The 27,447-nt window shown below is 50.6% G+C and overlaps 1 protein-coding gene across 1 annotated transcript in view; it reads left to right on the top strand.

Moving 5' to 3' along the window:
* Positions 1 to 27,447, top strand: part of FAM166A (family with sequence similarity 166 member A) — an 84,262-nt gene that overhangs the window by 36,107 nt on the left and 20,708 nt on the right. Inside the window, 2 exon segments of the mRNA XM_050926393.1 lie at positions 8,111 to 8,205; positions 26,470 to 26,587. Of these exon segments, the coding sequence (XP_050782350.1) occupies positions 8,111 to 8,205; positions 26,470 to 26,587 (213 nt within the window).

The raw sequence follows: 27,447 nt of genomic DNA, 5'->3' as shown, positions 1-27,447 counted from the left end.
CCTTCATTAGGTTTGCCACAGCAACAAACAGCTGTGACGTTTTCCTGAAGGGTTTTATTTACTCGATGTAGAAGGCCAGGGCCCTGTGAACGTCCAGGGAGTGCAGCTGTTGCTCCCATCGAGAGGCATGTGGCCTTGGGTAGAAGACAGGGAGGAATATGTTCTGGTTGACATGGAAGGTGGAGACCACCTTAGAGAGGAAGGCCGGGTGGGTCGCAGCTGTACCTTGTCCTTATGGAACACTGTATATGGTGGTTCTGATATGAGTGCCCTGAGCTCAGACACATGCTTTGCCGAGGTGATAGCTATGAGGAAGGCTGTCTTCCAGGAAAGGTACAGGAGCGATCAGGTGGCCATCGGCTCAAACAGGGCACTCATGAATCTGGATAGGACCAGGTTAAGTTCCCACATAGGGACCAGTTGTCGAATTCGTGGGAACTGGTGCTCCAACCTCTTGAGAAAGCTGCTGACCATGGGATTGGAGAAGACCAAGTGCCCATTTTCGCCTGGGTGGAAAGCCGAAATAGCTGCCAGGTGCACCCTGATGGAAGATATTGCCAAGCGCTGCTGCTTTAAAGACAGGAGGTAGTGCAACATGACAGGTACTGACGCCTGTGGGGGGGGGGGGTTGTATGATTCCAGGCGCACCAGCAGGAAAACCACTTCCACTTGGCTAAGTATGTGAACCTGGTAGACAGCTTTCTGATACCCCAAAGGATCCGCTGGCCTGAGTGAGAACAGCACAGCTCAGACTGAGTTAGCCATGCAGCATCCACCTTGTGAGGTAGAGAGACTGCATGTCGGGATGACAGAGTCAATCGTGATCCTGAGTGATCAGGTCTGGCCACAGCAGGAGTGGAATCGGGGTGTCCACCGACAGCTCTAGGAGAGTGGAATACCAGGACTGTCTGGGCCATGCCGGGGCAACCAGAATCAGACGGGCTCTGTCCCTGTGCAGCTTGATTAGGACCCTGTGGACTAGTGATAATGGAGGAAAGGCGTAGAACAGGTGCTCCTTCCACTGTATTAGGAAGGCGTCTGACAGGGAACCCAGAGAGCACCCTTGGAGAGAGCAGAACACCTGGCATTTCTGATTCTTGTGAGAGGTGAATAGGTCTATCAGGGGAAAGCCCCACTTCAGGGAGACAGAGTGGATGATGGATGTCCAGGTGAACTGACCACTTGTGAGCCTGGAATGATCTGCTGAGGTGGTCTGCTAAGGTGTTCTGGACCCCTGGAAGAAACGACGCCACCAGATGGATCGAGTGGGCTATGAAGAATTCCCACAGACGAGTGGCCTCCTGACAGAGCGGGGGACAATTGGGTTCCCCCTTGCTTGTTGATGTAAGACATGGCCATAGTGTTGTCTGTGAGGGCTGCAATACAATGGTCTTGAATGTGCTCTCAGAATTCTTGACACGCCAGGCGCACTGCTCTGAGTTCCCGTATGTTGATGTGCAGGGATAACTCTCCTGCAGACCATAGCCCCTGTGTACGGAGGTTCCCGAGGTGGGCTCCCCATCCCAGGAATGACGCATCCGTGACTAGGGACACGGAGGGCTGCGGAGCGTGAAATGGCACCCCTTTGCACAGTGATTTGGGGTCCAGCCACCAGCCTAGAGAGATGGAGATGCCTGGGAGATCTGGCACCGCGAGTCTTTGGTAGAGTTTGAATGTGGTGCCAGACCAGTCAGTGCCTCAGGGGCACTCTGCACTGAGGACGACGGTGCCAAGTCTTGACACGCAGAGGAAGGGACCGGGCTAAGTGCTGCCTCCATAAGGAGCTGCTTCAGTCTAAAGTCCCCCTCCTTCCTGGTCCTCGGCTGGAAGGCTTTGCAAATGCAGCACTTGTCTGCTTGGTGGGATTCCCCCAGACACATTAGGCAAGAGTCGTGGGGGTCTCCCGTTGGCATCGGCCTCTGGCAAGCCGAGCAGGGTTTGAAGTCCAGAGACCCAGGCATTGGCCTAGGTACTGGGATAGGAGAGAGGGGAAAAGACCCCGCCCCCCCCCCCACTAATTAAACTAACTCTAACTATACTAAGTAATTCACAACTATTAACAACTAACACTGCTCTACAGCCAAAATGCTTCTGAAATAAAGGTAGTCCAACTTTACTAATTCTGGGTCACTGAGAACGAAAATGATGCTTAAAATTATTGATTGGCTCTAGTTTTCAAGATATGCTATTGGGTCAGTATATACGACCCTTGACTTGGGAATGGCGGAGGATAAGTGAGTTATAAAGGGAAGGGATCTCAGTTTAAACCAGAAATGACTAAAATACATCTTTGACTAGATCTATGAATAAATCTATGACTGGGTTTGGACAGTACTTGCTTTTTTAGGCAAAACAATGAATGATGCAATCTGAAGCTGGTATTGCATCATACATGATATGAATTGCATCATGTTATTCCTAGAAGTCATGGATGATGCAATCATAATGAAGCTTACATCACTCTGCTGAACAAATTGCCCTATATCAGCTCTAGAAATCATACAGTGTCATGCTCTCTTATTTGTCAGTGTTTGATTTTGCAAAGGGACACATTTCTGTTTAGCCAAAGTGAGCAGAGATGCCTCGTACTTGTGTGAACAGTGCAGATAACTTCTGCTATGTTTGTGGTGAAGTGACTTTTGCATCACAAAAGCGCAATATAACCACTATGGTTAAGAAAGCCTATCACCTTTATTTTGGCTGTAAAATTGGAGATCAGGACAAGAGGTGGGCCCCACACATATGCTGCAACAATTGTGCAACAAATCTTCGCCAGTGGTTGAACAGGAAAAGGAAATCTATGCCTTTTGCAGTGCCAATGATTTGGAGAGAGCCAACAGATCATACCAGCAATTGTTACTTCTGCATGGTGCCTCCAGTTGGGAAAGGTGTGTCAAAGAAGAAAAAGTGGACTGTGTATTATCCAAACATTCCATCAGCTATACGCCCAGTACCCCTGGAGAAGGACTATCGGTTCCTGATGCACCAGAATCATTCTCACTTGAGTCAGACAAGGAAGAGGAAGAGGACGAAACTTCTGGTCCTGAACCATCAATGTCAAAGGACCCACATTTTCTCCCATCCTCCTCCTCTGAACCACACCTCATAACACAAGGTGAACTGAATGACCTTGTCAGGGATTTGGAACTACCCAAGAGTAAGGCAGAGCTGTTGGGCTCCAGACTACAGCAGTGGAATCTCCTGGCAGGCTATCTGGGCAAATGGAGCCTATCAATGCTTGCAGACTATTGCTGGACAGTGACAAGAGATGCTCCATTTAATGAATACAAGAGACAAGCCAAGAAGCGCCGAGTAGACACTGAATAGGACTAAACTATGTACATAATAGTTTTTTGCCTTTTGTTTCATAATAAATTTTATTTATATAACCCTTCTGCTGATTTTTAAAGTGTTACATAAACAGGACAGGTGAAATATTATCATGTAAAGCAACCATAAACACATGAAAAGACCTAGGTTTACAATTTAGGATTAAAACTCTACTATCTACACAATATACATAGACATAAAATGTAAAAACTTTAATATCTTAGAAACAGTAGCCAATCAGTTGTTTTAATTGTCATATTTGAATTCAGCACATCAAAAGACATAATAAATATCACATTTTATCTCTGAAGCAGACGACTTCTCAAAAATTGTAGACCAGCGTAATCAGAAACTATTAACAGGTACTAAAGTGAATGCTAGGGAAGTGGAGATCCCCTAAGTCATGCTCCACAGTTCCAACGACTGTCATGGGTGGTAAGAAGGAACTGAAGGGGCACTGGGTCATCAGGGGCATATATCCAGCCCCATAAGGGTGCCACTCAGCCGACCCACCAAGTGTTGCTAGGGTAAAAATCTTCCGACGATCGTGCATGCAGTGCGTGTACATCTAATTGGAATTGATATGAGCAACGCATCTTGAAGAAGAATTTATGGTTTCTTCTAGGTCATTAATAAAAATGTTAAATAATATAGGGCCAAAATCTGATCCCTTCAGGACCCCATTAAAAACACACCTTTCTGATGATGATTCCTCATTTACAATTACATTTTTAGATCTATCAGTTAGCCAGTTTTGAATCTATTTAATGTGTGCCAGGTTAATTTTATATTGTTCTAATTTTGTAGATCAAAATGTCATGCTGTACCAAGTCAAACGCCTTATGGAAGTCTAAGTACATTACATCAGCACTATTACCTTTTATCAGCCAAAGCTGTCATCTCATCAAAAAAAGATATCGAGTTAGTTTGACAGGCTCTGTTCTCCATAAACCCATGATAAGTAGCATTAATTATATTATCTGCCTTTAACTCTTTTTATTGACCAAGTCCTATATCATCCACTTCATTATCTTGCCTGGGATCGATGTCAGACCAACAGGCCTATAGTTACCTGTGTCATCTCATGCATCTTTTTAATTTATTAGCACAATATTAGCTTTCTTCTACTCTTCTGGATTTTTCCTGTTGTTCCAAAATGTATTGAAAATCAACATTAATGGACCAACAAGCTCCTGAGCCAGCTTTTTTTAAACCCTTGGATGGATGTTATCCAGACCTGCTGATTTTTAAAATATCCAACTTTAGTAGCTTCTCTTTAACATCCTCCTCAGACACTAGGGAAATGGAAACAATGTTATCATATGACATGGTTCCATCATCTGTTGTTTTTTCTCAAATACAGAACAGAAATATTTAGTGAACACATCTGTCTTTTCTGCATTATTATTGATAATTCTACCATTTCCAGCTAGTACTGGACCAATATCATTTTTAGGATTTTTTTGTTCCTAATATACTCGAAAAACTCCTGAATTTCCTTAACTCTGTTGGCCGTAGATTTCTTCTTGTGACCCTTTGTTTTCTTTATCAGTTCTCTACAGTTCATGGTTTCTGATTTATATTTATTACTATCAAATTCCTCTTTCTTCCACTTGTTATATATTATTTTTATAGCTGCCTTCACATCCTCTCTAAACCAGCAGAGTTTTTTAACCAGCACAGCCTTCTTCCTCAATTGTGGGACAGTGGCTTTTGAGGCATCTAGCAAAGTCTTCATAAACAATTCCTAATTATCAGTCACATTTTTCTGATTAAATTTTTCCTCTCAGCTGATATGGCTCATAATTGTTTTTACCTTTTTTTCTTGCCCATTATAAAAAGGTGTATAAGGAGCCAGTCATCATGTTCCCTTGTGTGATTAGATGGTCTGTAGTAGACACCAGCTAATAGCCCATCTTGCGCTTTATCTGTTAGGATATTGATCCTTAAACAGTCAAGATAATTTTCTTCCAAGTTATCCATCACTCAGAAACAGGACATGCTACTTTTGAAGAGTGCCACTCCCCCTCCCCGTTTGCCCACTTGCTCTTTCCAAAATAGGTTATAACCATTGATTTTAACATTCCAATAGTGTGAATCATCCGACCAGGGTTTAGCAATACTAAGTAGATCAAATTTATGCTTATAAATGAGGACTTCCAGTGCCTCTTGTTTGTTATTCAGGCTCCTAGCATTGGTCTATAGGCCATTAAAGAATTTTTTCTCTTCATATCCTTTGGTTCCTTGATTAATTTTGTTCTCAATATCTTGATTTTGTGCTGCTCAGTGCTTATATCTTCCTTCTTTTTACCTTTCCCTTTTGTTATTAGTGTAACACACACCTGACTACTCTAGCCAGCCTATTTCTGGGGTGATGTGTCACCCTTCTACTGAGGTGGAAACCATCCAAACTATACAGCCCCTTCTCCTCATAGCAGCTGGGCCAACGTTCCACAAAACCAAAATGCTCCACCCTACACCACTTACCAGTAGTTCACTTTCAGAATCTTCTGCATTCTGTCTTTTACGCATGGGACAGGTCCATCTCTCTCCAAGGCTGGAGAGAGACTGACAGCCTTCTGGCCCTAGAATGGCATGTAGCTGATCTGCGACTGCTAGTAGCAACTATCTCTCACAGCTGGTGATGGGACACTAGATGGGGCAGGCTCTGAGTTATTTCAAAGAATTCTTTCCCAAGTCTGTGGCTGCTGGATCTCGCCCACATGCTCAGAGTCTAACTGATCGCCATATTTAGGATCAGGAAGAAATTTCCCCCCGGGTCAGATTGGCAGAGACTGTGGGGTTTTTTTGCCTTTCTTTGCAGCATAGGGGACTTGTAGATTTAAACTAGTGTAAATGATGGATTCTCTGTAATTTGAAGTCTTTAAATCATGATTTGAAGACTCCAGTAAATCAGCCCAAGATTATGGGTCTATTATGGGAGTTGGTGGACAAGGTTCTGTGGTATGCAACGTGTAGGAAGTCGGATTAGACAATCATGATGGTCCCCTCTGGCCTTTATGCTATCAGTAGCAGTGCCCTGATGAATCCAGGCCTCTAATAAGTGCTAATGTTACACCTTGAGAACAATGCTTGCTTTCTGGAAAGTTTAGTTTATTAAATCAAGCTTTATGAGGTCTACCACTCAGTGACCATACAGGCAAAATCTCTTTCAAGCATATTCTGTAATGTTCATGTTCTTAAAGTGAGAGCTTCTATTCTTCAGATTACCTACATTAAATGGAAAAATAAATCAAATATTAATACACACAAATTCAATTCTAAATATAGTGTTCTGGGAAATAAATTATTGTGAGGACCTTGGAATGATTGTACTTCATGAAATGGTTTTAAGTTTCGGGGGTAGCCATGTTAGTCTGTATCCACAAAAACAACAAGGAGTCCAGTGGCATCCTCAAGACCAACAGATTTATTTGGGCATATGCTGAAGAAGTGAGGTTTTTTTACTCATGAAAGCCTATGGCCAAATAAATCTGTTAGTCTTTAAGGTGCCAACGGACTCACAATTTAAGACAGACTCATATCTATATACATTCCACCAGCATTAGCAGGGATTAAACCATTCCATTCAGATTCACATCATAGCGCATTGTCACTTCAGCTATAGAAGTACCTAGCATCAGTGCTACCTTGCTATCCTCAGTGGGGACCAGGCCACAAAGGGAGGCATAACACACGCTCTGCCAAGGGGATCTACAACGATTTATAAGACAGCAGTACAGTGTTGGGCACCACAACTCCTGGGTTTTATTCCTGTGTCTGGGAAGAGACTGATCATGCAGTTAGACGCAGCAGAGACAAGCACACAGGTTGGCACATTCCTTCTGACAGTATGGCAACATGGATGAGGTTTAGGTCTATCTGACCCAGGTTTGGTTTTCAGCTGTGCCTGGAGTGACTGTTACCTAATCCATGAAACATGTGAAGGAGAGTTGCCTTCCCTCAGGCAGGGGTATGAGGCCTATGTTCATAAAAAGGGTTGCAAAGTGCACATACACACACATTATTTGTTTCTCTGCTCCCTCCCGGAGACGTTACAGACCTATGATGAGGTGCCTGGCACTTGGAAAGGCTGAGCCAGGGGGTTGGTGCCTACTTTACAAGGCCATGTGGGGTGACTGGACCAGAAATTTATCTCCTCTTAATCTCTTCTGGGTGGGGGCAGAAAAGAAAGTACAGTCTTATCGGTCTGGAGTGGATGAGGTACATCCCTGGCTCCAATAGCTGAAGGTTTATGGAGCAGAATTACCTTGCCTCCAAAGGGAGCCTTTGTCTATGGGAGGAGGAGGTTCTGAATTCTTTTTTTTTTTTTTATTCTTTCCTTGTTTTGCCTTTTTCCCCCCTTTCTAGCTTCTTTCTTCTCTGATCCTCAGTGAGGAGTTGCTGGAGGGGAAAAGGAACATGAGGAATGAAAGAGGGACTTCATTTTTCTTATACTTGACTATGTATTCCACTATGACATACCAGTCACAGGGCTTTTGGTTATGAAGAAACCGTATTTCTGTTCCCATTATGTGGAGGTCATATATAGATAAAGAGGCCCATCCAGCTCACAGCATTTTCCCTGGGATAATGAAAAAAACCATGTTTCAAAATGACCAATGGGTGTGAAATATCTGATTTTAAATTTAATCTAGAGATGGTTTAAAAAAAATCTGAATTTGCCTAAAATTTGCCTGCTTGTATATTGTTGAGCCCCATACAGTGTGTACTGGTGTATTCTCAAGCAATAAATGTGCTCTCTTCTCTTCACCTAAAGGCTACACTGGATTTGTACCACGCTTCACCTGGATTATGGGTGTTAACTATCTCAAGGGAGTTAAAGATGCCATGAATGAATTTGACAGAAATCAGGTAAATTATATAGCGACATGTATTTTTTTCAGCAAACTGATTTAGGCCTTGACCCACCTCTCATGGAGAATCTTTCCTTTGACTGCAACAGGAGCTGGATGTGAGCTCTTCTATATTCAGGATAAAGCTCTCCTAGGTAATAAGCTGAAGAAATGTAATTTGCCGTAACTGATTAGAATGAACTGAAAAGCTGTTCCATTTCTGATTTACCAACTAAGCAAAGTGCAATGATACTATATTAGACAGACAAGGAGAGTAGGATAACATCTTTTATTGGACCAACTTATCTTGGTGGAACAGAAAACTTGTCTCTCCCACCAAGAGAACTTGGTCCAATAAACGATATTTACATCACCCACCTTGTCTCTTTAATTCCTGGGACTGACACAGCTACACCACAGCAGCATTACAATGATGCTGGATGGCTGCTAAGATGTACACCATAAATACTTGATAATGGGTAGCATGTCACTAGGATACTGCTAGATCATTTCCTTTTCTTCACTGAGCAACTTCAGCAACTTCTTAAGACTCAGGCTCTGTAACAATGCCTGAAGCACTCACTTGGGCTGGGTCTACCCTAGGAAATTAGGTTGGTATAACTACTTTGCTCAGGAATGTAAAAAATCCACACCCCGAGTGATGCAGTTATATTGACCTAACCCATGGTATGGACAGCACTATGTCGTTAGGAGGGCTTCTCCTGCCAACTAGCTACTGCTTCTCCGGGAGTGGAGTCCCTGCTCTGATGGGAGAAGCCTTCCCATCTGCAACATTTTAAGTGTAGACCTTCCCTTAATTCTAACTCAGACCAGGGCCGCCTGTGGGGGGGAAAGTGGGGTAATTTGCCCCAGGCCCCACAGGGGCCCCCAGGAGAATTTTTCGGGGCCCCTGGAGCAGGGTCCTTCACTCGCTCTGGGGGCCCTAGAAAACTCTCACGGGGCCTGGGCCCCTGGAGCTTCTTCCGCTCTGGGTCTTCGGCAGTGGGGGGCGTCCTTCCGCCCCCCTACTGCCGAATTACCACCAAAGTGGGACCCGCCGCCAGGTCTTTGGCAGTAATTAGGCGGTGGAGGGCCCCCGCCGAGGGTCTTCGGGGCACTTTGGCGGCGGGTCCTGGAGCGGAAAGACCCCCTGCTGCTGAATTACTGCCGAAGCAGGGGCCCCCCACCGCTGAAGACCCCAGGCCCCCTGAATCCTCTGGGCGACCCTGACTCAGACCTTCTTTGAATTCATGGGAGTTTTGCTTGAAGAAGCACTCTGTAAAGCTTAAACCTCTAGGTTTATCCCTCTACTTGCACTCTTATAATTTGCTCACATTACCAAGAGATTGAAGAGAGATTTCTGGATGCCATTTTTAACCATTAATTATTCATTATTAAAAAGGGACCGTTTCAGTGTTGTCAGCTCTTATGATTTTATTAAATCACTAGCACTTGGAGTCAGGTGATTATGTAATAAAAGACGGTTACTCACCTTTGTAACTGTTGTTCTTCGAGATGTGTTGCTCATATCCATTCCAGTTAGGTGTGTGCGCGGTACGTGCACGTTTGTCGGAAGACTTTTTCACCCTAGCAACACTTGGCGAGTTGGCTGGGCGCCCTCTGGAGTGGCGCCACTATGGCACCGTATATATACCCCAGCTGACCTGGCCACCCTTCAGTTCCTTCTTGCCGGCTACTCCGACAGTGAGGAAGGAGGGTGGGTTTGGAATGGATATGAGCAATGCATCTCGAAGAACAACAGTTACAAAGGTGAGTAACCGTCTTTTCTTCTTCGAGTGATTGCTCATATGCATTCCAGTTAGGTGATTCCCAAGCCTTACTTAGGCGGAGGGGTCAGAGTGAGATGTGGCAGCGTGCAGAACTGCTGAGCCAAAGGCTGCATCATCTCTAGACTGTTGGATCAGAGCATAGTGCGAAGCAAAGGTGTGGACTGATGACCAGGTCGCTGCACGACATATCTCCTGGATAGGCACGTGGGCCAGGAAGGCGGCTGATGAAGCCTGAGCTCTGGTAGAATGCACCATGAGATGGCCCGAGGGGACATGAGCCAGGTCATAGCATGCGTATGCACGCCGTTACTCAGGAGGAGATCCTCTGGGAGGAGATGGGTAGACCTTTCATCCGTTCAGCTACTGCCACGAACAGCTGGGGAGATTTCCGGAAGGGCTTTGTCTGCTCGATATAAAAAGTGAGCGCCCTACGGACATCTAAGGAGTGTAACTGTTGCTCCCGTCAAGAAGAGTGAGGCTTCGGAAAGAAGACCGGGAGGAAGATGTCCTGGTTGGAATGGAAAGCCGACACTACCTTAGGGAGGAACGCCGGATGAGGTCGCAACTGTACCTTGTCCTTGTGGAAGACAGTATACGGTGGGTCCACCGTAAGCGCCCGGAGTTCGGAGACCCTTCTGGCCGATGTAATGGCCACCAGGAAGACTGTCTTCCACGACAGGTGTAGGAGCGAGCAAGTCGCCAATGGCTCAAAGGGCTGATGCATAAGTCTGCTTAGGACTAAATTGAGGTCCCAGGTGAGGGCAGGGCGGTGTACTGGGGGGTAGATGCACTCCAGGCCCTTAAGAAATCTAGAAACTAAGGGGTGGGAAAACATGGAGTGGCCACTTTCTCCGGGATGGAATGTAGAGATAGCCGCCAAGTGCACCCTCAGAGAAGATATCGCCAGGCCCTGTTGCTTAAGAGACCAGAGGTAGTCTAAAACAGTGGGATCGAGACCTCAGGAGGAGCAACATTCTGCATTGCACACCAGCAGGAGAAACATTTCCACTTGGCCAGGTACATAGACCAAGTGGAAGGCTTTCTGCTGCTTAGGAGAACATGCTGTACCGGAGCGGAACAGCGTAACTCCGATCTGTGTAGCCATGCAGGAGACATGCCGTGAGGTGAAGGGCCTGCAGGTCCGGGTGGTGAAGACTGCTGTGGTCCTGCGTTATGAGGTCTGGAAGGAGAGGTAGGGTAATCGGGTTGTCCAGAGACAGATTGAGCAGTGTGGTGTACCAGTGTTGTCTGGGCCACGCTGGCGCGATCAGGATCAGATGTGCCCTGTCCCTGCAGAGTTTTATTAGGACCTTGTGAACCAGAGGGAACGGTGGAAAGGCATAGAGCAGATGGTGCTCCCATGGCAGGAGGAATGCGTCCGTGATCGATCCCGGCAAAAGACCCTGGAAGGAGCAGAACACTTGGCATTTCCTGTTTGTGCGAGAGGCGAACAGGTCTATGAGGGGAAAGCCCCACCTCTGGAAGACCGAATGAATAACGTCCGGTCTTATCGACCATTCGTGACAGAGGAAGGATCTGCTCAGCTGATCCACTAGAGTGTTCCGAACCCCTGGGAGAAAGGATGCTACCAGGTCTATCGAATGGGCTATACAGGAGTCCCAGAGTCGAATGGCCTCTTGACATAGGGGAGAAGAGCGAGTCCCTCCCTGTTTGTTGATATAATACATGGCCATTGTGTTGTCCATAAACACTGAGACACAACGGCCATGAAGGTGTTGCTGAAACATCTGGCATGCGAGGCAGACTGCTCTCAGCTCCCGGACGTTTATGTGGAGCGACAGCTCCTGTGATGTCCAAAGGCCCTGGGTGCGAAGGTGACCGAGGTGAGCCCCCCAACCAAGACATGATGCATCTGTCTTTAGGGACAGCGAGGGCTGTGGTGGATGAAACGGTAGCCCTGCACACACCAGGGAGGGAGTCAGCCACCAGTCGAGGGAGCGTAAGGTGCTCAGAGGAACGGTCACTAGAGTGTCTGTTGGGTCCCTGCCCGGACGGTAGGCCGAGTTGAGCCACATTTGAAGGGGCCGGAGGCGGAGCCTGGCATATTTGGTCACATAAGTGCAGGTGGCCATGTGGCCTAGTAGGCCGAGGCACGTGCGAGCCAAGGTGACCGGGGAGTTCTGCAGACCTTGAATGATTGCCGTCAGTGTCTGGAAGCGTGGCTGAGGTAGGTAGGCTCTGGCTCGAGTGGAGTCCAGGGTTGTCCGTATGAAGTCCAGCCTTTGTGTGGGAACCAGTGTGGACTTTTCGGCATTGAGGAGCAGCTCCAACCAAGAGAATAGGTCCATGATTATGTTCACATGCTGACTGACCTGAGTCTGGGAGGTTCCCTTGACGAGCCAGTCGTCCAGATACGGGAATACATGGATCTGCCGCCAGCAGAGGTGGGCGGCGATGACGGCCATGCACTTCGTAAGCACCCTCGGGGCTGTAGAGAGACCGAAGGGGAGGACCGTGAATTGGAAGTGTCGGTAACTGGCTACAAAGCGAAGATACCTCCTGTGTGGAGGGAAGATGGCTATATGGAAGTACGTGTCCTTCATATCGAGGGCGGCATACCAGTCTCCAGGATCCAAGGACAGGATAATAGTCCCCAGGGAGACCATGCGGAACTTCAGCTTGACCATAAACTTGTTAAGGCCTCGCAGGTCTAGGATGGGCCTGAGGCCTCCCTTGGACTTGGGGATCAGAAAGTAGTGGGAGTAAAACCCTTTTCCCCTCTCGTCTGGTGGTACCTCCTCTATTGCTCCTGTGGCGAAGAGAGACTGCACCTCTTGTAAGAGGACTTGCTTGTGAGAGGGGTCCCTGAAGAGGGACTGGGTTGGGAGGTGGGAAGACAGGGATGAAACAAATTGGAGGCTGTATCCTTGTTTCACCATCCGTAGGACCCACATGTCTGAGGTCAATTGGGACCACGCCAGGAGGAAGTAGGAGACGCAGTTGGAGAAGGGAGGAGAAAGATCCTGTCCTGAAACTGGTACGCCGTCCTTGTGCATACCTTCAAAAGGTAGACTTAGGACCCGGAGGTGCTTTTGTGGGGCCGTTGTTCTGACCCCCTTGGGGTCCGGACTGGCGCCTACGGCCACCTCTCCCACGCCTTCTGCTGAAGTCTTGTCTGTGCCGGGGCACAGAGTAAGGCCGGTGAGGTTGGGGCTGGAAGGGTCTGCGTTGGGTCACAGGTGTATGCATGCCCAACGAGCGCATGATGACCCTGTTGTCCTTTAAACTCTGCAACCTGGGGTCAGTTTTTTCAGAGAACAGACCCTTGCCATCAAAGGGTAAGTCCTGGATGGTGTATTGGAGCTTGGGTGGCAGGTTGGAGACCTGTAGCCATGAGATACACCTCATGGTGATACCTGGGGCTAGAGTTCTGGATGCTGAGTCGGCCACATCGAGAGAAGCCTGGAGGGAGGTTCTAGCCACCTTCTTCTCTTCTTCAAGGAATGCGGCAAATTCCTGGCTAGAGTCCGGCGGTAGAAGATCTGTGAATCTACCCACCTCCACCCAGGTGTTGTAGCTGTAACGGCTCAGGAGGGCCTGCTGGTTGGCTACCCTGAGCTGCAGAGCACCTGCCGAATACACCTTGCGGCCCAGTAGGTCCATCCGCCTAGCCTCCTTTGATTTGGGGGCTGGTGCCTGTTGGCTGTGGCGTTCCCTCTCGTTGACCGATTGGACAACTAACGAGGAGGGAGGAGGGTGAACATATAGATACTCGTACCCCCTAGAGGGCACCATGTATTTTCTCTCAACTCCCTTTGCCGTAGGGGGAATGGAGGCTGGGGACTGCCATAAGGTGTCAGCAGTGGCCTGGATGGTTTTGATGAAAGGCAAAGCCACCCTAGTGGGAGTATCTGCCAACAGGATGCTGACAACTGGGTCCTCAACCTCCAGGACTTCCTCTACGGGAAGACTGATGTTGAGCGCCACTCTTCTAAGTAGGTCCTGATGGGCTCTGAGGTCTATCGGCGGGGGCCCTGATGATGAGGTCCCTGCCACCGCCTCATCTGGGGAGGAAGAGGACGATAGACCGGGAATGAGGGGGTCCTGGATGGCCTCCTGCTCCTGGGTCGGTTCCTGCTCCAGCGGTACCAGGGAACCTGGTGGATGAGATATCAGCTCCTCTGTCCCAGCTGGAGGGGGACGGCTAATGGTGGCCTCTGGGGCTCGATGCTCTGAGGAAGCAGAGCGAGTCTGGAGCAATGGGGCACCCTGTGCCTGATGGTATGCCCAGGGTGTCCAAAAGGACCACTGGTGAGGTCCCGGATCCTAAGACCGGACCTCCTGGAAGACCCCGGTAGGCACCTCCGTATCTCGCTCCTGGTCGTAGTAACTGTCCGCGTGGGAGGACACAGACGACTGCCTGGACGGCCATGGAGGAGCAGAGAAACCTTGGGCTGAGGTTCCGACGGACCTCGCTCCCTTCTTTAATGGGGACCGGTGCCAGTATGCCTAGCGGTACCGGGATCGAGACCGGGACCTGCGACCAGACCGGTGCTGGGAGGTCGACCAAGATCTCGAGTCTCTGCGGTATGAATGGCTCTGAGAGGTACGGTGCCTGGATCGATGCCGAGAGCTGGAGCAGTGCCGCGAATAGTGAGGCGGAGAGCGGGAGTCTGACCGGTGCCGCGAGTCTGACCGGTGCTGTGTAGGGGAACGGTGCCGGGACTGCGAGCGGTGTTGAGAACGGGAGCGTTGTCTTAACCTGGAGTGTCTACAGGACCGTGATCTTGAGCGGTGCCGGTCCGCTGTGCCGACGGACGGTGGTCTAGGCAGGGTCGGCTTGCCCCGAGATTGGATTACCCGCACCAGCAGTGCCAGGGGCAGATGCAGTGCCGAGTCCGTCAAGGCAATTAAGTCTCTCGCCGCTGAACACGCCTCAGGCGTGGATGGCATGGTGAGCTCTACCACGGCACGCGCCGGGGAGCTATGAGGCGCTGGACTCGACGGCCCTTGCGGGACCGGAATCAATGGTGCCGATTTAGTCGGTGCCGCGGCGGGTATCGGCGCCGGGCAGTCCGAACTGGGCGCGCTCTCTGGCTGCGGCGTAGTTGGCGCCAAGGCAGCAGGAGTTTTGGCCTTCTTCGATCTCGGGGAGAGGGAGTGACGCGGAGTCGACTTTGGTGCCGGTGTCGGCCGGTGCCGAGTCCTTAGGTGTACTGGTGCGATCCGGTGCCGTAGGGGTGCCTCTGTTCACCGACTGACCGGCGCTCAGTGCTGAAGGTGGTGATGTCAAGGCCACCTCCATGAGGAGCTGTTTTAGTCTGATGTCCCGCTCCTTTTTAGTGCGTGGCTTGAAAGCTTTGCAAATAGGGTACTTAGCTGTTAAGTGCGATTCCCCGAGGCACTTTAAACAGGAGTCGTGTTGGTCTCCTGTTGGCATTGGCCTGTGACAGGCTGAGCACGGTTTGAAACCCGGTGAGCCGGGCATGAGCTCCGGCGCCGGGTGTGGGGAAGGGGCTACTCCCCGAACCCCACTAAGTAATACTAAACTAATTAAGTAAGAACTTATAACTGAGTTTATCTACATTTATATAAGAACAATAACTATGTACACAATAACAACAAGAACTACGAGTAGCGAGGGAAGGTGGAGGTCAGCTAAGCCGTACTCCACTGTTCCAACGACCGACACGAGCGGTAAGAAGGAACTAAAGGGTGGCCGGGTCGGCTGGGGTATATATACGGTGCCATAGCGGCGCCACTCCAGGAGACGCCCAGCCGACCCGCCGAGTGTTGCTAGGGTAAAAATCTTCCGACGAACGTGCACGCGGCGCACGCACACCTAATTGGAATCGATATGAGCAAGCACTCGAAGAAGAACTAGGGTGCAATTGACCTTAGGGTACGTCTACACTACAGGATTATTCCAATTTTACATAAACCGGTTTTGTAAAACAGATTGTATAAAGTCAAGTGCACGTGGCCACACTAAGCACATTAATTCGGCGGTGTGCGTCCATGTACTGAGGCTAGCATCGATTTCTGGAGCATCAGGGCCGGCGCTTCCATTTAGGAGACCTAGGCGGTCACCTGGGGCACCAGGATTTGGAAGGGTGGCAGACTGCTCCGGTAGACCTCCCGCAGGCGTGCCTGCGGAGGGTCCGCTGGTCCTGCGGCTCCGGTGGAGCATCCACAGGCACGCCTGCGGCAAGTCCACCGGAGCCACGGGACCGGTGAGCCGGCCTTGCGTCTAGGGCGCCAAAAACCCTGGCGCAGCTCCTGCAGAGCCTTGCACTATGGGTAGCTATCCCATAGCTATCCCATAGTTCCCGCAGTCTCCCTGCCCATTGGAATTCTGGGTTGAGATCCCAATGCATGACGGTGCAAAAATAGTGTCGTGGGTGATTCTGGGTAAATGTCGTCACTCATTCCTTCGTGAAAGCAACGGCAGACAATCATTTTGCGCCCTTTTTCCCTGGATTGGTCTGGCAGATGCCATAGCATGGCAACCTTGGAGCCCATTTTGCCTTTTGTCACTGTCACCGTATGTGTACTGGATGCCGCTGACAGAGGCGGTACTGCAGCGCTACAGAGCAGCACTCATTTGTGTTCGCAAGATAGCAGAGACGGTTATCAGTTGTTCTGTACTGTCTGCCATGCCACTGTAAATTGGCGATGAGATGATGGTTATCATTGTTCTGCACCGTCTGCTGCTGTCATGGGTGCTCCTGGCTGAGGTCGGCCGGGGGCGCAAAGACAAAAATGGGAATGACCCCAGAGGTCATTCCCTCCTTTATGTTGTATCTAAAAATAGAGTCAGTCCTGTCTAGAATATGGGGCAAGTGTGCTAGAGAAAAGACGGTTACTCACCTTTGTAAGTGTTGTTCTTCGAGATGTGTTGCTCATATCCATTCCAGTTAGGTGTGTGCGCCGCGCGTGCACATTCGTCGGAAAACTTTTACCCTAGCAACTCGGTGGGCCGGCAGGTCGCCCCCTAGAGTGGCGCCATCATGGCGCTTGATATATACTCCTGCCGGCCCACCCGCTCCTCAGTTCCTTCTTGCCGGCTACTCCGACAGTGGGGAAGGAGGGCGGGTGTGGAATGGATATGAGCAACACATCTCGAAGAACAACAGTTACAAAGGTGAGTAACCGTCTTTTCTTCTTCGAGTGATTGCTCATATCCATTCCAGTTAGGTGAATCCCAAGCCTTACGTAGGCGGTGGGGTCGGAGTGAAATGTGGCAGAATGAAAACTGCTGAGCCAGAGGCTACAGCATCTCTTGACTGTTGAACCAGGGCATACTGCGAAGCAAAGGTATGGACCAAGGACCAACGGAGCTGCGCGACAGATCTCGTGGGTAAGAACACGAGCCAGCAAGGCGGCAGATGAAGCCTGAGCCCTGGTAGACTGTACGATGATGTGGCTTGGGGAAATATGAGCCAAATCATAACAAGTGCGGAAGTCCGCCATCACCCAAGATGAGATCCTTTCAGAGGAAAACAAGCAAGCCCTCCCTTTGGCCCGCTATTGTGACAGAGCTGGGGCACCTTACGAAATGGTTCTGGCAGCGCAATATAAATGCGAGCACTCCACAGATGTCCAAGGAGTGCAACGGTTGTGCCCATTGCGTTGAGCTGTGGGTAACATGAAAGGCCGAAACCACCTTAGGGAGGAAAGCTGGGTGCGGTCATAACTGCACCTTGTCTTTATGAAACCTAGTGTACAGCGGAACCACCGCAAGAGCTCTGAGCTCGGAGACCCGTCTGGCCGATGTAACAGCTACGAAGAAAGTTATCGTCCAAGACAGGTATAGCAGAGGGCCAGTCATGAACGGCTCGACTGGGGGAGACATAAGTCTGGTTAAAACTAGGTTGAGGTCCCAGGTTGGGGCTGGGCGGCGCACCCGAGGGTGCAAGCTCTCCAAGCCCTTGAGGGATCTCGAACCCATAGAGCGTGAGAACACGGAACGCCCACCTTAGCCTGGCTGGAAGGTAGAGATGGCTGCTGAGTGTATCCTCAGCGATGATACCGCCAGGTCCTGCCGCTGAAGGCCAGAGGCAGGCCAAATAGAGGGGATCGAGACCTCAGCAGGAGCAAGATTGAGCGTATTGCAGCTGTAGAAGAAACGCTTCCACCTGGCCCGGTACGTTGACCAGGTGGAGGGCTTCCTGTCACCCCAGCTCAGTTACGCAGCAGCCACACCGTGAGGCGAAGAGGCTGCAGGTCCGAGTGACGAAGCCTGTCGTTGCCCTGAGTGATGAGGTCTGGGTGGGGTGGCAGGGTAATTGGGTCTGATATTGACAGGTCGAGCAACATGGTATATCAGTGCTGCCTGGACCACTCTGGAGTGATCATGATGATGCGCGCTCCGCCCCTGCGGAGTTTGAGCAGGACCTAATGAACCAGTGGGAACAGTGGGAAGGCATAATGGAGTTGGCCTTTCCACGGCATCAGGAATGTGTCCAAGATCGATCCCGAGGAGAGACCTTGGAAGGAGCAGAACATCTGGCATTTTCTGCTCTCGCGGTGAGCGAACAGGTCTATGTGAGGAAACCTCTCCACTTCTGGAAAGCAGAACGCCTCACATGGGGCAAAGTGATCACTCGTAAGACAGGAAAGACCTGCTGAGTCAAAGCGCCAAGACGTTCCGAACGCCTGGGAGAAAGGACGTCACCAGCTCCATCGAGTGGGCTATGCAAAAGTCCCGGAAATGGATGGCCTCCTGACAAAAAAGGGGGGGGGAGGACCATGTCCCTCCCTGGATATTTATGAAGCACATGGCCGCTGTGTTGGCTGTAAACACCGAGATACAACGGCCTCGCAGCTGCCGCTGGAACCCCTGGCACGCCAGGCGGACTACTCTCATTTTTGGGGCATTGATGTGGAATGCCAGCTCCCGAGAAGACCAAAGGCCTTAAGCTCGGAGGTGACCATGAGCACTTGAGCAGAGAGATGACGCGTCCGTCGTCAGGGGCAGTGAGGGCTGGGGCGGATGAAACCGCATCCCTGCCCACACCAGGGAGGGAGTTAGGCACCACTCTAGGGAGCCTAAGGAGCTCGAGGGAACGGTGACTACCATGACCATCGGCTCCCTGTCCGGGTGGTACGCCGAGGTGAGCCGGACTTGGAGAGGACGGAGGCGGAGCTTGGCGTGTTTGGTTACAAACTTGCGGGCAACCATGGACCCAGGAGACTGAGACAAGTACGAGCCGAGGTCGTTGGGAAAGCCTGCAGACCTCAGATGAATGTTGCCATCGCCTAAAACCGCATTTGTGATAGGCAGGCTCCGGCTAGGTAGGAGACCAGGATAGCCCCTAGGAAGTCCAACCTCTGCGTGGGAACCAGTGTGGATTGCTCTATAGTAATCATCAGGCCTTGACCTGTGAATAAGACCGTGACGATGCCCACGCGCTGAGTGGTTTGTGTCTCAGAGTCTCCTCGGATAAGCGAATCGTCCAGATACGGAAAAACGCATATCCGACATCAGCGAAGGTAGGCGGCGTGCGAAAGTATGCGTCCTTCATATCCAGGGCGGCATAGTAGCCCCCAGGAGGCAAGGATGGAATAATGGTTCCCAGGGATACCGTGCGGAACTTCAACCTTATCCTAAACCGGTTGAGTCCGTGCAGGACTAGGAAGGTCTGAGACCTGCGTTCGAGTGGGGGACTAGGGCATAACGGGAGTAAAACCCCTTGCCCTTTTCGTCCATCGGCGTCTGCACCTCTTGTACGAGGAATTGCTCGTGAGAGGGGTCCCTGAAGGGGGACAGGGCTGGAACAAATTAGAGGTGGTACCTATGCTCCACCGTGCGCAGGATCCAGCGATCTGAAATTAACTGGGGCCACGCCAGGAGAAAGTGGGATTGGGATCCCGGCCTGTGACTGGTACACCGCCCTCAGGCGCACCTTGGAAGGTTCGTCTTTAGTCCCAGTGGTAATTGCGAGGGACCTTGACCCTGGCTCTTTAGGGGTCCTGACGTTCGTCTGCGACCACCTTGGCCTCGCCGTTTGCCAAAGTCCTGTCTCTGGCCAGGCACAGAGTATGGCGGCTGGGGAGAGAAAGGCCTGTGTTTGGTCGCTGGCATATGCATGCTGAGAGAGCGCATTAGGACCCTATTGTCCATCAGGCTTGGCAGCCTGGGGCTGTCTTTGCCGCAAAAGGCCTTTACCAACAAAGGGTAAATCCTGAATGGCATACTGCAGCTCCGGCCGGAGGTTTGAAACCTGAAGCCATGAGATGCACCTCATGGCGACACCAAAGGCCAGAGTCCTGGCTGCAGAGTCTGCTGCGTCCAACGAGGCCTGGAGGGACGCTCTGGGTACCTTTGTTCCCCCCGTCCTCCAAGACGGCAGCGAACTCTTGGCGGGAGTTTTGAGGGAGAAACTCCATAAACTAAACTACCTTCACCCAGGTGCTATAATTATCGCAGCTAAGCAAGGCTTGTTGCTTTGCTACCCAGAGCTGCAGGGCCTCTGCAGAGTGCACCTGGCGGCCAAACAGGTTCATTCGCCAAGCCTCTTTCGGTTTCGGGGCTGGCGCCCGCTGGCCATCATATCAGAATCATGGTCCTGAGCATAAGATCTGCGCATGTGGGATGACACGGATGCGTGTCCGGATGGCCATGGAGGTACTAGAAGAAGGCACAGGCAGAGTCTCTGACTCTATCGGACCTTGCCCAACTCGGCACCGGGAACCGGCACCGGGAGGCGTACCGGTACCTGGAACGAGATCCAGACCCGCAACCAGAACGGTGCCGGGAGGTCGACCGAGATCTCGGGGCTCGGGGAGAGGCTACAGGAGTCAAGGTACCTGTCGCGGTGCCGGGAGTCGGAACGGTGCCGATAGCGGGTCGGCGAACGGGATACCGACATGTGCAGTGAGTGCGACCAGTACCGATGAGGAAAACAGCACCGGGACTGCAAGTGATGTCGGGCGTGCCGACAGGACCTGGAGTGTCTGCGGGACCGTGATCATGAACGGTGCCGCTCTGCTGTGCTGACAGAGGACGGTCACATGAAGAGACTGTATTACCCGCACCGGCGGTGCCGGGGTCAGGCAGCATCGACTCTGTCATGGCAATGAGATCCCTCGCCGTTGGTAATGTCTCCGGCGTGAAGGGAACAGCAGGCTCAACCACAGTGCATACTGGGGAGCTGTCAGGCACCGGATTCGACGGCCCTCGTGGGACCGGGATCGACGGTACCGAGGCCGTCAGAGCTTCGGTAGGTGTCGGTGCCGGGCGATCCGAGTTAGATGAGCTGTCTGGCTGTGGTGCCGTCGGCACGGAAGCAGCAGGAGCAACAAGCTCAACCACGGCGCGCGCCGGGGAGCCATCAGGCACCGGATTCTACGGCCCTTGTGGGACTGGAATCGACGGTGCCGACGTTGTCGGTGCCTCAGAGGTGTCGGTGCCGGGCAATCCGACTTAGACGAGCTCTCTGGCTGCGGTGCCGTTGGCACGGAAGCAGCAGGAGCAGTAGCTCAACCACGGCGTGTGCCGGGGAGCCGTCAGGCACCGGATTCTACGGCCCTTGTGGGACCGGGATCGACGGTGCCGACGTCGTCGGTGCCGCAGCAGGTGTCGGTGCTGGGCGATCCGACTTAGACGAGCTCTCTGGCTGCGGTGCCGTTGGCACGGAAGCAGCAGGAGCAGTAGCTCAACCACGGCGCGTGCCGGGGAGCCGTCAGGCACCGGATTCTACGGCCCTTGTGGGACCGGGATCGACGGTGCCGACGTCGTCGGTGCCGCAGCAGGTGTCGGTGCCAGGCGATCCGACTTAGACGAGCTCTCTGGCTGTGGTGCCGTTGGCACGGAAGCAGCAGGAGCAGTAGCTCAACCACGGCGCGTGCCGGGGAGCCGTCAGGCACCGGATTCTACGGCCCTTGTGGGACCGCGATCGACGGTGCCGACGTTGTCGGTGCCTCAGCAGGTGTCAGTGCCGGGCGATCCGACTTAGACGAGCTCTCTGGCTGCGGTGCAGTTGGCACGGAAGCAGCAGGAGCAGTAAGCTCTACCATGGCGCGTGCCGGGGAGCTGTCAGGCACCGGATTCAATGGCCCTGGGGGACTGGAATCGACGGTGCCGATGTCATCGGTGCCTCTGCAGGTGTCGGTGCCAGGCAATCCGACTCAGACGAGCTCTCTGGGTGCGATGCAGATGGCACGGAAGCAGCAGGAGCAGGGGGCTCAACCACGGCGCATGCCGGGGAGCCATCGGGCACCAGCAGGAATCGTAGGCTGTCTCGACCTCGGAGGAAGGGAGCGGTGCCGAGTCGACTTCGGTGCCGGCGACGGCCGGTGCCGAAAGGCCTTGGCAGTACCGGCGGGGTCCGGTGCTGAGGAGGCGCTTCTACCAGCCGCTTGATCATCGCTCGGCGCTCCTTTTTGTTCTCGGCTTAAAAGCCTTGCAAATGGGGCACTTAGCTGTCAAGTGCACTTCAAACGGGAGTCGTGTGGATCTCCCTTCGGCATCGGCTTCTGGCAGGCCGAGCCCATTTTAAAACCCGGTGAGCCGTGCATGGGCTCCGGCACCGGGTTCATGGAAGGGGCTACTTCCTGAACCCCGTTAACAATTACTAAAGTAACTATGTTAGCAAAGAAAAAACGTATAACTATGCAAATATATATATAAAAGGATTATAACTGCATAACTATATACGAGAACTACGAGTAGCTAGGGAAGTGGAGGTCAGCTAAGCCGCGCTCCACTGTTCCAACGACCGACACGGGCGGTAAGAAGGAACTGAGGAGCGGGTGGGCCGGCAGGAGTATATATCAAGCGCCATGATGGCGCCACTCTAGGGGGCGACCTGCCGGCCCACCGAGTTGCTAGGGTAAAAGTTTTCCGACGAATGTGCACGCGCGGCGCACACACCTAACTGGAATGGATATGAGCAATCACTCGAAGAAGAACCAGTGTACTAGAAAGCACAGCCGCTCTGTGTCAGATCCCGCAGAAATGATGAGCTGCATGCCATTCTAGGGGTTGCCCCTGCAACAACCCCACCCATTGCTTCCCTGCTTCCCCAACCCTCCTCGGCTACCGTTGCAGTGTCCCCTCATTTGTGTGATGAAGTAAAAAGAAAGCAGGAATAAGAAACACTGACTTTTTAGTGAGATAAAATGAGGGGGAGGCAGCCTCCAGCTGCTATGATAGTCCAGGCAGGACATTAAACGGTAGAGGGGAAGAGGAGCCCAGCATCCCGCTGGTATGATAGTCCAGGCAGTACAAAATCTTTTCTTTAGATATGAAAGGAGTGGGCTGATGGAGCTCAGCCCCCAGTTGCTATGATGAAGACGTTCTGTACCATCGACACGGAATGACCGGGAGTCATTCCTATTTTTACCCAGGCGCCCCTGGCCGACCTCACCTGAGGCCAGCCAGGAGCACTCACGGGCTGATGATGATTATGGCTAGCACTCATATTGTACCATCTGCCACCAGGGAGGGGACAGGGTGCTGCTGTTCAGTGCTGCAGCATCGCGTCTACCAGCAGCATGCAGTAGACATAGGGTGACATATAAAATAGTCAAGAAACAATTTTTCCCCTTTTCTTTCATGGGGGGGAGGGGGAGTAAATTGACGACCTATACCCTGAACCACCCCGGACAATGTGTTTGACCCTACAGGCATTTGGAGCTCAGCCAATAATGCAAATGCTTTTCAGAGACTGCGGGGACTGTGGGAGAGCTGGAGTCCTCAGTACCCTCTCCCTCCCTCCATGAGCATCCAATTGATTCTTTGGCTTTCCATTATGCTTGTCACGCTGCACTGTGCTGAGTCCTTGCTGTGGCCTCTGTCTGGAGATTTTTTTTTCAAATGCTTTGGCATTTCCTCTTCTGGAACGGAGCTCTGATAGAACAGATTTGCTTCCCCATACAGCGATCAGATCTAGTATCTCCCTTATGGTCCATGCTGGATCACTTTTTGGATTTGGGACTGCATCGCCACCCGTGCTGATCAGAGCTCCACGCTGGGCAAACAGGAAATGAAATTCAAAAGTTCGCGGGGCTTTTCCTGTTTACCTGGCCAGTGCATCTGAGTTCGGATTGCTGTCCAGAGCAGTCACAATGGTCCACTGTGGGATACCACCCGGAGGCCAATACCGTCGATTTGCGGCCACACTAATCCTAATCCGATATGGTAATACCGATTTTAGCACTACTCCTCTCGTCGGGGAGGAGTACAGAAACCGGTTTAAAGAGCCCTTTATATCAATATAAAGGGCCTCGTTGTGTGGACGGGTGCAGCGTTAAATTGCTTTAACACTACTAAAATCGGTATAAACGCGTAGTGTAGACCAGGCCTTAGATAAGTGACTAGTCCTTTGGGACTGGAAGTAACCTGAATAGTATTGTGCTTTTTGCTGTAAAGGACCAACTATCACAAAGACAACTTGTTTGGGTGGCAAGATAGATAGTCCCAAGAGGACTGTCTATGACTCCATGTTTAAACTGTCACAGTGCCTGAGGAGTTTATACTTGATACTTGTTTGGTGAAATCTATATATAGGCCTCACAGGCAATCTGGTGGGTTGTGCCCTGTTTTGTAACAGCCTGTCCTGAGGTTGGCGCTCACGCTCGTGAGCTACTCCAGACAGCTTGACACCTTATACTTGACAAGAATTATGGGCCAGCACCTAAGTTATGGCTGAGAAGTACAGAACATGGGGCGGGGAGTGGGAGGGCAGTGCTTTGAACTTCCACAATCCTGAGACTGATCTCTATCAGGCCTTCATAGAGTCCAGGTCAGAAGAGACCCTGTGATCATCTAGCCTGACCTCCTGTGTCACACAGGCCAGAGACCTCCCCCAAAATACTTCCTAGAGCAGAACTTTTAGAAAAACTTCTGATCTGGATTTTAAAATGACCTGTGATGGGGCAATTAGTAAACTGTTCCAATGGCTAATTACTCTCACTGTTAAAATGTATGCCTTATTTCCAAGCTGAATTTGTCTACTTCAGCTTCCAGCCATGGGACCATGGTATACCTTTATCTGAAGAGATAATATTCTCAAATATTTGTTTCTCATGTAGGTACCCAAACCTGTCCAAAAGAGGATAGAGTGGTGTTGTGTTTTAACATTTTTCTGTGACATTACGGTCTCAAATGAACTCACACAGAAAAATGATGAAAATACAGCAATCAGAACCCTGATGATGGGCACCTGGAGCCAAGACCTACGTAAATATGGTCATGGATGTGTACGTGGGGCCCAGGGATTGATTGTGTAGGTGGCTGCCCAAAACTTCATCTCCTGTGACGCACTGCACTGACTGTTTCTTCCATCTTTGTTTCTAATGGTCTCCATAAGATTGTAGGCATGTCAGCATTGGGGGGTGGCTTTCTCTTGTTCCAGTCTCAGGCTGTAACTATGCATGATCCAGGAAGTCGTTTTTGCTATACTTTTTGTATTCTCTCATTTCCTATTCTTTCAGTTATCCTTTTCTGTACTAACTTAAGCTCATAAAGTCTCTGTGTGTGAGTCACCAATCTCAGACTCAGTAAAAGAACCTGTTATTAGTGACTGGTGTAATTTGCACTTTAAATGTACCATGTGGGACCCACATGGTCAAACATCTTGAAGAATTAGTTACTGCAGAGAAGTAACTGTTCTTTACTAGCCCTCATGGTTGTAAAGAAAAGCTTTTAAAAGTGACCCAAGTGTAAGCAATGCAGTGATGTTTGCCTGAGTCTGCAGAGAGCCTGGGACAATAGCACTAAGGGCGAGGCGTTGCCCCATGCATCTCAGTGTGATGTTACCTCCAAGCAGTGCTCTGGAGGGGTTCCCTCAGCATCATCCAGTGGAAAGTTGTTTGTGACAGAAAGGGAAGGCTGCAGTGTGTCTAGCCCTCCCCATCCAAGCACAGTAACCCCAGCTGCCAGAACAAATGCTTGGAATCCCCCTCCCTCTCTATAGCTCTGGAGAGGGAGCGAAATGGAAGAAGGGAGCCTCACTGCCTGTCCAGGGAGGATGAGCGCTCCAACCTACCAAAAGAGAATTAGTGGCACACTCTTCCGCAGATGACTGTTGTGTTGATGGGGCTTCTGCCTCTGCAGGGTTTGGGTGGGGGAAGCAATGCCATAGCATGGTGCAGTGCCACGGGTCCTGTGAGATGGTAAACCTGTCGTCTAGTCACTGTAATCTATCTGTGACACTGTGAAGCTGGGGCCATGACTGCCAGAGTCCAGTGCTACCATGGTGAGCCAGATGTCCCATTGCTGCTGTCCAGCTGTGTCATGGTGAGCCAGATGTCCCATCACTGCTGTCCAGCTGTGTCATGGTGAGCCACATGTTCCAATCGCTGCTGTCCAGCTGTGTCATGGTGAGCCAGATGTCCCATCACTGCTATCCAGCTGTGCTATGCTGAGCCTAGTGTCCCAATTGCCCTAGTCTTGCTCCAATCTGACTCTGCTTTAGCATTAGTTTTAATTTTGTTGTTGTTGTACAAATGAGGATTAAAAATTGTATTAATTTGTATTGCAATACTTTCAATTTGAAAATAAAAGCTCCTATTTGTTCTTTCAGTTTATGGTAAGAAACCCAGCGTGGAACTTTGGTAAGAGACTATCACAAACATATTGGCCTAATAATAAAATTTACACCAGCGCTGGACTGATACCTTTCTACACAGGCTTTGTACCAAGTAAGTTTATTCTCTGACCGAACATGAATCACTGAGATTATTTTTATAATTATTCATATGTGGTAGCCTGAGTCCTGGATCACCCATGCAACACCCATTGTTCTGGGCCTCTACAAACAAAGAGACGGTCCATCCAGTAGAGCTGACAGTCTAAATATGACAAGAGACAACAGCTGGATGCAACAAACAGACGGGAGAAGCACAAAGAAACAGCGAGTCTGTGCTGTTCAGTAGGACAGGTCATTGTTACAGCACACCAGCTGCCTAACCACTGTTCATATTTTGGAGATATCACTGCAAAGGGGGGAGTTTTGAAGGAGTTTCTTTCGCAGAAGTTTAAGTATTCCGCTTCCAAGCCTGAGAAGCAGCATGCAAGACAGCATTTGAAAATTTAATAGATAAGTGTCATTGGCAGAGCAGAATCAGGCATCAATATCTTGGTAGTATAGAGATAGGCCTGTATAAGTGTAGAGAACTACGAGAAGAGGATGGAACTAAGGACGGAGTCCTGTGGAACCCACACAGAAGATTGGAGGGGGGATGAGGAGGCTCTTCCCAAAGAAATGCTGATGGAGCATTTAGAAAGGTAGGAGGAGAATCAGTGTGCACAGTCACAAAAGCCAAGGAAGGACAAGATTTCAAGAAGAAGAGCATGATCATAGAATCATAGAATATCAGGATTGGAAGGGACCTAGGGTGACCAGATGTACCATTTTGGGATCTTTTTCTTATATAGGCTCCTATTACCCCCCACCCCCGTCCCGATTTTTCACACTTGCTGTCTGGTCACCCTAAAGGGACCTCAGGAGGTCATCTAGTCCAACCCCCTGCTCAAAGCAGGAAATGTCAAAGGCCAATCG

The sequence above is a fragment of the Gopherus flavomarginatus genome, chromosome 17 (assembly GCF_025201925.1).
Source record: "Gopherus flavomarginatus isolate rGopFla2 chromosome 17, rGopFla2.mat.asm, whole genome shotgun sequence".
Taxonomy (NCBI): domain Eukaryota; kingdom Metazoa; phylum Chordata; order Testudines; family Testudinidae; genus Gopherus; species Gopherus flavomarginatus.
The sequence above is the reverse complement of the archived record's forward strand: the minus strand, read 5'-3'. Positions and strand labels throughout refer to the sequence as shown.